Source organism: Mus musculus, chromosome 2, assembly GCF_000001635.26.
Source record: "Mus musculus strain C57BL/6J chromosome 2, GRCm38.p6 C57BL/6J".
In the NCBI taxonomy this organism is placed as follows: Eukaryota; Metazoa; Chordata; class Mammalia; order Rodentia; family Muridae; genus Mus; species Mus musculus.
In genome coordinates, this window is record NC_000068.7 from 155744712 (window position 1) to 155756033 (window position 11322).

General features: G+C 46.3%; 1 protein-coding gene across 2 annotated transcripts; it reads left to right on the forward strand.

Annotated features, from left to right (window-relative positions):
- The first annotated feature begins 6413 nt into the window (after positions 1 to 6413).
- Procr (protein C receptor, endothelial) lies at positions 6414 to 10767 on the forward strand. Of its 2 annotated transcripts, NM_011171.2 has the most exons (4): positions 6506 to 6753; positions 8634 to 8891; positions 9529 to 9816; positions 10058 to 10767. In NM_011171.2, the coding sequence occupies exons 1-4, from the start codon at positions 6687 to 6689 to the stop codon at positions 10171 to 10173; spliced, it is 729 nt and encodes a 242-aa protein (NP_035301.2). In that variant the 5' UTR covers positions 6506 to 6686; the 3' UTR covers positions 10174 to 10767. The 2 variants fall into 2 exon arrangements, with proteins under 2 accessions (XP_006499018.1, NP_035301.2); XM_006498955.2 differs by lacking the exon at positions 10058 to 10767 and having other exon boundaries at positions 6414 to 6753; positions 9529 to 10042.
- Positions 10768 to 11322: the final 555 nt, after the last annotated feature.

Here is an 11322-nt window from a genome sequence, read left to right on the forward strand (position 1 = left end):
CTACTCCTATACATTTTGCTTTTGGCTGCTCTCTCTTAGAGAAGCTCACGCCCGAGCTCTGGACTGTGGCTAACTTTCTTCTGAGATCTCCTCATTTTTTCCCCTTGAGATAAAGTTTCTCCGTGTAGCCCTAGCTGTCCTGGAACTCGATCTGTAGACCAGGCTGGCCTCAAACTCAAAGATATCCGCTCATCCCTGCTTCCTGAGTTGGTGGGTTTAAAGGCATGTACTACTACCACCTGACCTCCTCTTTCTTACTCTTTGAATTTTAGCTTACATTAAGATATCTTGCATAAGCTTAGGATGTGTATGGCTCAGCAGTAGAGGGCTCGTCTTGCATGTTCAATCCCTAGTGTGACAAATAAAAATAATAAAGTTTCACACACACACACATTTTTTTTTTCTTTTTAAAGATATATGCAGGACTGGAGAGATGGTTCAGCAGTTAAGAGCACTGACTGCTCTTCCAGAGGTCCTGAGTTCAAATCCCAGCAACCACATGGTGGCTCACAACCATCTGTAATGAGATCTGATGTCATCCTCTGGTATGTCTGAAAACAGCTACACTAATAAATAAATAATTTTTAAAAAGATATCTTGCATAAAATCTCCATTTCATCATGTGTCTGCTGAAGTTCCTTTTAGTGCCAAAGCCATGAAGCCTGGTTTAGCCCAGGTCAAGATCTCTAAAACTCTAAAAAGTGACAGTGTAGATTGAGGTCCCCATCTCCTTACCACTGACACCAGTCCTGCATCCCAAATGGCTCCTGCATATGAATGATGGTTGAGGGGCAAAGGTCATTTCCTTCCATCCCAAAACACTTGTCAAGCCCACGAGGGATAAGAAAGCCAATGCAAAGAGACACACAAGCTCATTAGAAATCAGAGAAATGTTATGTCAAACCAAAGTGCTATCTTACACCACCCACCTGATGCTACCAAGGGCTGGCAAGGATGCAGAGCAGGAAACTTACACACTGCTGGGAATGCAAATTAGCACCCATCCTTGTAAAAGATTTTGGCAGTATCTTCCCAAATTGAAAACCATATACCCTGTGACTCAGCAAGTCCGTGCCCAGGTTTGCACAACACAAACTCACCCATCTATACACAAAGAGTCATGAACAAGAACACACACGCCAGCACTGCTCATAATGTGTGGCAAATAGATAAACACAAATGTCAGGATGAGGAGATGGCTGCATGTCAACTGTGGGGACCTGAGGTTGGGTCTCCAGCCCAGCCTGACAGGATGCACCTGTAATCAATCAATCCCACCTCTGGAGAAGAGACAGGAGGATCTGTGGGACTTGCTGGCTAACCAGCCAGTGAGCTCCAGGTTCAGTGAAAGACCCTGTCTCAAAAATAAGATAAAGGCTGGGGAAATGGCTCAGCAGTTAAAATGCGGAGCCTCAGAACCCAGCTAAGCGGAGGTGGTCAGAATGGCTCAGCCGTAATTCTCTCTAGCCTTCGAAGGCAGAGACAGATGACCCCAGAGCAAGCTGGCTGGTGAGATTTGCTTTACTCAAGCTCTGGGTTTGAAAAAGAAATTAACTAAATTTAGTTGTGGGGATGCTTGCACGTAGCAGAGCAGTGGTCGCTTTCCACCGTGTGGGTCCAGAGGTGCAAACTCAGGCAGGTCAGGCTTGGTGTCAAATGTCTTAACCTGCAGCCATCCCGGTGGCCTCCAGCTCTAGGTGACTGAGCGATTCTGACACCAAGAATAAGGTGACAGTGTGAGCAAAGAATATTCCTGACATCAGCCTTTGGCTGTGCGTACATGCTCAGACACATGTACACTATGACACGTATGTGCTGACATACGTGTGAACATGAGCATGAACCTCTGCCTATACACATGAAAAGAAGAAGGGGAAAGAAGGAAATCGAAAGAAGACACACAGCCATCTACCTCTGGCCTCCACACATATGTGCACGCATGCACGCAGGAACACATACATGGACAAACAAACACAAAAATGTGGTCTAATACCAGCTGGCGAATCAATAGTGATATAGTCTTTTTAGATTTATTTAGTTTACTTGATGTTTTGCCCACGTGTGTCTTTGCTCGTGCATACCTAGTATTCTCCGAGGTCTGAAGAGGATATTGAACTTCCTGGAATTGGAATGTGAGAACAGATACAACTGTGAGCTGTCAGGTAGGTGCTGGGGACAATCCTGGGCCCTCTGGAAGAGCAGCCAGTGCTCTTAACTACTGAGCCAGCTTTCCAGTCCCCAAAGGACGTATACTCCTAAAATAGAATACATTAAAGCCGTGACAGTGACTGTACCTAGACACAACAAGTGAGGGCCATTCCCACAAGGATACCACAAGATCCGGGTCTTGAGGCAGAATGACACACCTTTTTGATCTGCATTTTCAGACCGGAAGACACACCTTTAACCTGGGCCTGGGCCACACCTTCTGCTGGAAATCTACATAAAGAGATGGAAGAAGGAAGACTTTTCTTTGCCTGCTTGCCCTCTCCTAGCTAGCACTCCCATTCCTTTCTTGGCATCAGAGCCTCCCTCTTCGGGATTCCAGCAGACACAGAAGACCAGATGAGGCATCTAGCCTAGATTCTTAGACTTTCTGCTCACAGCCTGCCATTGTTGGATTCATTGGACTGCAGCCTGTAAGACACGTTTTTTAAAAATTATTTATTTTATGTATATGAATACACCATTGCTCTCTTCAGACACACCAGAAGAGGGCATCGAATCTCATTACAGATGGTTGTGAGCCACCATGAACTGAACTCAGGACCTTTGGAAGAGCAGTCAGTGCTCTTAACTGCTGAGCCATCTCTCCAGCCCAAGTCATTATTTTTTTTAAAAAGTATGTATTTCCATTTTCCATGCACTGGTGTTTTGCTTGCATGCATATCTGTGTGAAGGTGTCCGATCTTGGAGTTCCAGACAGTTGTGAGCTGCCATGTGGATACTGGGGTTTGAATTCTTCTGGAAAAGCTGTTCAATCAGAGCCCTCAATAGCTGAGCCATCTCTCCAGCCCCTTGTAAGTCATTCTAATAAATTCCCCATATATATATATATATATATATATATATATATATATATGCATAATAGGTCCTAAAGCATTAGAGCTGGGAAGATATCAACCCTCTGTGCTATTTTGTCTACTTCCCTGGTAATAACCCCCAAGATGTCACTTGCTGTGTTCCTCCGGGGCAGCTCCTACTCCAACAAGCTGGCCTTCATGGCCATGTGCTCAAGATCCCCCTACCTAATGGTGAGTCCTTCCCTCTTCTTCTTCTGTCTCCTTTCCTTGTGATCTCTTCCTGAGAACCCCAAGCCTGGGAAGCTTTACTCTGCCACATTTCTTCTGCCCGGCCCAGGATGTAGGCCTCTTTATTAACCAATCTGGGATCACTTGTTGTTGGGGGTGGGGTCAAGGTTTACAGAGCATCATTTGGTATATATGAGCATCTCCTCTTTAGGGAAAACCAGATCTTGAGGAGCCAATATTTAATATTTAAGTTTATAGCAGCACCAGACCAGCCTCACACACATATACTCATACACACACACACACACACACACACATACACATGTATATATGTGTGTGTGTATACTCATTCTGTAAGTTTTATATATGTAGTAGATATGTATATAGTCATTCCATAAGTTCTACGACCCTGAAGAACCCTGACTAATACACAGCTGTATTGTTTAGGATGCGTGCATAGATGGTATAGTTATACAGAAATGCAAAGAAATGGAAATAGTCAACTTTTATTTTCATATGATGTTATAAATTCAGAGATCAACGCAGGGGAGAGAGCTACAACAGAAGATGAGTTGATGTAGCTTCAGTTACATTTGTCATGTTGAATCTCTTCTGGGCAGTGGGGATAGATGTGTTTAGAATGCAATTCTACAAACGTGAGGTAATGATTCTTCAAATACAAGACCATGCACTTAGCTGTGATTTGAATCCCTCAACGTTGAGGGCTCATTCGTCTCTCCAGGATGGGCTGGGAAGTCTGCAGTAGCAGAGAAGTGAGCATGGCATGCTTACAAATACAGCTCAGAGAACGGGAGCCTGTGCACTGCCACTGTGACACCAAGAAGGATATAAAGAGTTAAAATTCCTCTATTGGTGCTTGACCCACGCCTGTGCCCCAGAGACAACCTTGAGCCACAGTTGGCCTGCAGACATTCTCCTGTGTGTTTGAACAGACATAGTTAGGAGATGTGAGGATGGAATTATAAATGTATTACCTAGACAGGAGTAATTCTTAATACAACATGGGACACACCATCCATATTTGGTCCATATCTTCCTGCCCCATCATGGCTCATCGATCCTTCCGGTTCTACCCCCCTCTCCCACACCACTCTTCTAGTACAGGGGTGTACCATAACCTGTTATTTGAAATTCTTGTTTTTAACTAAGTAGGAAATATATGATCATATTCTAGATGTAAAATTAACTATTTAAGACAATTATATTTATAATGAGAAAAACCCTTTGCAAAATAGTGACAAAAGTTTTCACAAGATTTCCCACTCTTCTCTGCTGTCTCAGTCTCTCCCCCCACCCCATCTCCCTCTCTCTCCCTCTCCTTCCCTCTCCTCCCCTCTCTTCCCGTCCCCAGAAATAAACCATTGCTCTACCTAATACACATGCTTCTATATTCATTTGCTGCTTACAGAGACAAGTGTGCTTGGTTGTTTGTGGATGAATAGATGGTTCTAAGCTGTATCTAGTGGTCTATAACTTACTCCTAGAGATGTGTGCACTGCATGCCAACCTCCTTCTGTCTTCTAGCTGATGTTTCTGTGTGACGTGTACCACTGAATCAGCATGGAGCAAGATAGCCAGCCTCCCTATTCCCATGGGGCTTGCCATTTTGGTGGGAAATTCAGACAACAAACATGTGAACAAGTACTACAGCTTCAAGTGACTCTAAGCAATATGAAATGAAGTAGCGGTTTTGCGAGGGAAGATTTTTGGTTTTGTTTTTATTTCTAAGTAGTATTTTTACCATAGGGGCTTTCCTAACTTGAGAGACTGACTTTAAACCAAGCTACTTACTTCCTAAATAATATCCGAGCTACACACGGCTGTCCAAAACCCATCACAGAAACATACCCGCACGTCATCAATTCAGGAATGGATAAAGAGCATGTGGCATATAAGCTCTATGAGACTCTAGGCAAAGGGGGAGGTTAAATTGTAACATTTTCAAGAAAACAAATGAAACTGTAGGTCAGCCTGTTAAGTGAATTAACTAGATTCGGAAAGTCAAATACTGCATGTTCTCACTCATATGTGGAAGCTAGGGGTGTGTGTGTGCATTCACACATGTAAGCGTGTGTGTCTGGGAGGATATCTAAGAACAAAGTATAAATATATATATACATACATATATACACATATATGTATATACGTATATGTATATTTACATACATATACATACACACACACACATATATGTGTGTGTGTGTGTGTGTGTATGTGTATATATATGCCATAATGAAACCCCTTACTATACATACTAACTTAAAAAGTATAAGATACTGGTCATGGTGGCTGATATCTTGAATCCCAGCACTCAGAAGGCAGGGTAAGTTGGAGCTCTGTGAGTTCAAAGCCAACCTCATATGGATAGTAAGACCCTGTTTGGGTTTTTATGGTTTTTTGGTTTTTTTGGTTTTTTTGGGTGTTTGTTTTGTTTTGTTTTTTTTTGTTTTTGTTTTTGTTTTTGTTTTTTGAGACAGGGTTTTTCTGTGTAGCCCTGGCTGTCCTGGACTCACTCTGTAGGCCAGGCTGGCCTCAAACTCAGAAATCCACCTGCCTCTGCCTCCCAAGTGCTGGGATTAAAGGCGTGTGCCACCACGCCCGGCTTTTTTTTTTTTTTTTAAAGTTGAAAATGCACAGACAGAAACGTCCTTATATAAGTGAACACATATTTCAGGAAATATTGCTTACTAAGGATGATGCATCAAATTTCTTATTCTGTCCTACTTCATTTTTTCAAAAGACATACTAATTTGTGATGTCATTGCCACTAAATGACTATGACCTGTCCGATGCTGAGATTTATCTAGAGCGTTCCTAAATCTCTGCCACAATGAACTCTTTTTTACTCACTCGACTCTGTGACTATTTCTGAGAGCCCCTCTCCTCCAGTTGTGTAATTCCTGTGTACTTAAACTTCTGATAAACTATAGGCAGTTATCCTGGAAAGTTAGATTCCAATCCTGGATCTGCCGTCATCGGGACGTACAAACTTTGGGCAAATCCCTACATCTCTTTTGACCTCAGTTTCCCCGTCATCTCTACAGAGTCGGCAACATCGAAAGCAGACGCCCCACCCCCCTGACTCAGCGGCGACCTACCGGACTTCTCGCCAAGCCCTTCTCCCCCTTTTCCGCTCCTCCTCAAGCCTCGGAAGCAAGCAGCGGGAGGAGAAACAGGCAGGTCCAGGCAGGAGGGCCCACAGCTGGGAGGGGCCGAGGCGAGCCAGGCCCCCTAGTAGGAAATGAGACAGATCCAAGTAACACTTTAAAAGCCTGACTCCCTCTTCCTGCACGCGTTCTCTTTCCATCCTCCGCTCTGCTCCGGCCCCTCCCGGACAGCCTCCCTTCTCTTTCCTAATCAGCAGCCTGAGGAACCCGAGCCTGCCCCGACCCAGGTGGGACCCAGAACTCCAGGATGTTGACGAAGTTTCTGCCGCTACTGCTGCTGCTGCTGCCTGGCTGCGCCCTTTGTAACTCCGATGGTGAGTTTGGGTCAAGGCTCCTGCCTGGGGGTGTTCTAGGGACTTGGTGTATTTGGGAACTTTGACCTAATTATAGGACAACTAAGCCCACACAGCATGGATGTCTACAGCTGCTGGGTCCTGGGCTTTGGTTCCTGTTTCAAAGACAGGGTGAGGAAGTCCAGTTAACTCTCCGGAGAAGGCTGGGGAAGCTGGTGGAAGGGACCTGTGGAGAGAATAAGAACAAGGTGAGAAGGCAAGGAGAGCAGTGTCAGTCTTGGGAAGGCAGGAAGAGATATGAGATGGACAGATAGGGAGACCCTAGGAAAGCTGAGATAAGTGTGGAGGTTGTGATGGGAAGGAGGAGAAAGACAGGAGATGTAGCTGATGAGGTGGGAGATGGGGGCAGAAGAGCCAAGGCCAGAAGATCAGGCTGCTGGAAGCTCTTAAACAGAAAAGGGGAATTAATTGCCAAACACTATCGATGCCCAGCTCCCCCCACTCCCTATAGCCTCCATTTCTCCCTCAGAGGGGCAATATTTAGAGTGACTACTGTATCTTATGCACACATTGACTTGTGGTGCGCCATATTATCACACTAATCTTACTAAGATGAAAACTTGGTCACAGAACAGTTAAAGGTCATTGCAGGTCATTGCTGAGGTTACTCACACCAGTATATCCACACTTGCAAACACAGAAATCAACTTCTCCAACGCAACAGTGTGTGTGTGTGTGTGTGTGAGAGAGAGAGAGAGAGAGAGAGAGAGAGAGAGAGAGAGAGAGAGAGAGAGAGAGAGAGTGGGGGGGTGTTACAATGCCAACACTGCCAAAGCCCTTTCCTGGGTACTGAAGACAGATAATCAAACCCAGCTTCAATAGAGATTCGCCAGGCAGAACAAGGGCAGCAGAGAGCAACCTGGACAAGCTCTTCATATGGTGGCCAAAAGTCGGCATGAGGAACTCCAAGCCATTTGATAAAACTGAACACGGAGATTCGCCAGAAAAGGCAACTAGGGCCAGATAACTTACTGTGGATCTCAGATTGAGCCTAGACTCTGAGATCCGTCCTGTGGACAGATGTCCTACGGAGAGGCAATGACTTCAGATTGGCAGGTTAGCTTCAGCTACCAGTATTCAAATCTTGGTTTGCTTTACCATCTTGGCCTCAGATTCCCATACACAAGGGGTTAATAATAGTAGCTACCATGTTAAAGCATTAGTAGGAAGGCATGCATAAGTTAATAATGTGTATAAAACAGTGCCTAAGGCGTAACAAGTACTTCATGGGTATTAGCTATTATTATTTGGGAGGGGTAGGACACACCCCAGCAGGGTTTTAAGGGTTTTTTGGATCAGATGGAGAGCCAGTAAGAAGGGATAAAACCAAGTCCAGTGTGTTGGTGCACAGTTTTAATTTCAGCAGCAACAAGTGGATCCCTGAGTTGGAGGCCATCCTGGCTTACAAATCCAGCCCGAGGATAGCTGGGGCTACACTAAGAAATCCTATCTTGAAAAACAAACAAAGCAAAAGGACGAAATTGAGAAATGTGCCCCCCCCCCCCCCGCGGGATGACAGTGGTCCAGGAGAGGATACAGGGACTGGAATTGGGATCTCATCAGAGGCCAGGGTTTGGCAGGCTGGCCCTGTGAAGGAGGGAAAAGCATCGAGGAATGCCTTTTCCGATTGCAGACCTCAGTTTCCTCATCTGTAAAGCAAAGATAATAACCCCATCCTCTCCTGGAGGGGTTGTTGTGAGCATCAAATGGAGGGGCGGGTGGGCGAATGCTTTATGGGATTGCGAAGTGGGCGGCAGGCCTCTGGGTAAGGGGTTATTATCTCTGGCTGTCAGCTACCCTGTCCCTTGCTGGCGGTCCTGACGCGCTGACTCTGCCCTCAGGCTCCCAAAGCCTGCATATGCTCCAGATCTCCTATTTCCAAGACAACCATCATGTGAGGCATCAGGGCAACGCCTCTCTGGGAAAACTCCTGACACACACGCTGGAAGGCCCCAGCCAAAACGTCACCATCCTCCAGCTACAGCCCTGGCAGGATCCGGAGAGCTGGGAGCGCACAGAGAGTGGCCTGCAGATCTATCTGACCCAGTTCGAAAGCCTGGTGAAGCTGGTATATCGCGAGCGCAAGGAGAACGTGTTCTGTGAGTTGGGTCGCCTGGTCGGAGCTGGTGGGAGCCATGGAGGATGAAAGAGCCTAAAGGGGCTTTGTGGCAGAGCTTGGGCACTAAAGCTAATGCTCTAGACAGCAGGATTTTTGTGAAGGAATGGGTGGGCGTGGTCTTTGGGGCTAGGTAGGTAGGTCGATAGATCGATCAATTGATCGATTGATGAGATACTTCTTGGGGCCGGTGTGACACAGACCTGCTTGGGGACCCTGTCCCTCATCTTCTCTGACCTCCGAAGTTTCACTGAAGATCCTGCCAACTCCTTTTCCTCATAGCGCCCTACCCTTCCCTTCATCCAGCCTCCGACCACCTCTTCTCCTAGATGTTGATGGGCCTGTCCATAGCTCCCTCACAACCCCGGTTCCTCTCAACAACCCGATATCTTGGATGTCTTGTCCAGGAAACCACCACTGCTTTTCACAAGCCTTCTCTGCCCCTTTCTCCCATGGTCCCACGTTTTCATCGCGGCTCCTCGTTACAAGGGCTCCAGTCCCTCTCCTCTGTCCCCAGGCATCCCTTCCTCCTCCCACATCCCCTTTGCCCCTGGTGAACATCCCCCAACACCTAGTACCTTCTCAAGCAAGCACAGAGCTGACCCTATCCCTCTCCATAGTTCCTCTCACTGTTAGCTGCTCCCTGGGCTGCGAGCTGCCGGAGGAGGAGGAGGAGGGCTCTGAACCCCATGTCTTCTTCGATGTGGCCGTGAATGGAAGCGCTTTTGTAAGTTTCCGGCCAAAGACTGCCGTGTGGGTGTCAGGCTCCCAGGAGCCCTCCAAAGCAGCCAACTTCACCCTGAAGCAGCTCAATGCCTACAACCGGACTCGGTATGAACTGCAGGAATTTCTTCAGGACACTTGTGTGGAGTTCCTGGAGAACCACATCACCACGCAAAACATGAAAGGTCTGAGGGGATTCTGGCCCTGCCTGTGTGTTGGGGAGGGCATGACTGCCAGGCAAATGAAGGGACATGAGGGATCCCTTGAGCAACAAAATGAGGAGGCTGGAGACTCAGGCGAGGGTACATCCACAAAGCCTAAGTCACTGGGTGACGTCCTTTGAAAGTATAGATGCCTTGGGGTTCGACCCAGACTTCAGACTCCTTGGGGGTATGCTCTTAAACTCACTTTTTGCCTGTTCTGCAGGGAGCCAAACAGGTCGCTCTTACACATCACTGGTCCTGGGCATCCTGATGGGCTGTTTCATAATCGCTGGTGTGGCCGTGGGCATCTTCATGTGCACAAGTGGACGGCGTTGCTAATTATCTAATTATTCTCCAGGCCCCTTGGAGAAAGGGCTGGACTGGTGGGGGCTGGTAAGGGAAGGTCGTAGCTCATATGATGCCAAACAGACTCCCCCAGTGGGCCATCACATCTCAGGAGGTTAAAAGCAACAACTCCAGGTCTGTCTGCCTAAGAAGTGTGTGTGTGGGAGGGGGCAGTATGTAGACAACAAAGTAACGGGTTTGCAAAGGACTTGAGAGCATTTGTGCTTTGTGTAGCTGGTCTGAGAAGTGGGTGCTTAATTGTGGAAATCAGACCATAGACTTGGGGGGAGGCTGGGAGGTCTGTGATCTCCCTGAATAGGCAGACTTACTGTAGGCATTCAAAACATCTTACTAAATAAAAGAAGTTGTCTGTAACCAAAATCAAACATAGTTAATGTGTCCAGGTGTATCCAACTTGGGAAGGGACACTGGAATGACAGGGAAGAAAGAACCACAGAAATATCACCGTTGTGAGGTTGAACAATATGGGAGCAGTGAATTCATAAATATTAAATTTCTTATTTATGTAAAAGGTGTACTTATATCTTCTATTTTATTAAAACTTCTGAAAAAAAAAAGTATAGCCCATACCCTTTGCTCTGTTTCCTCATCTGTCAATCACTTGGTGGCCTCTCTAGGACGTGTTCACAGATCACCAGTAAGCTGACACCATTAGCTATGACATGTACCTCGTTTGACTCTGTGAGCTGGGAATTCTATTTAAGTTTCCTTCTGAGACACTGTGACGTGAACAAATCGTTCTGGGTCAATCTCAACCCCTTTCTTCATACACCTTGGAGATGCCGTCTTCCTTAAAATGCCCTCCCCACCCCTTTATGGCTATGCCCTGACTTGCAGGGCTTCAAATATTTATTTCTGGTGGTTTCTGTGGACAAACAATACAATTTAATATTTAAGAGCATGTATTCAGGGCTGGAGAAATGACTCAATAGTTACAAAAGTCCAGAGCTGGTTGCCAGTGTCTACCATGTCAACAGCTTACAACAGCCTATAACTTCAGTGCTGAGGGATCTGGCGCCCTCTTCTGGTCTCCTGGGACACTGGTGACACACACACAGACACACACTAAATGTTTTTTAATTTTTAAGAACTTTTTTTTGTGGGGGGAGGGGCATCCCAGGC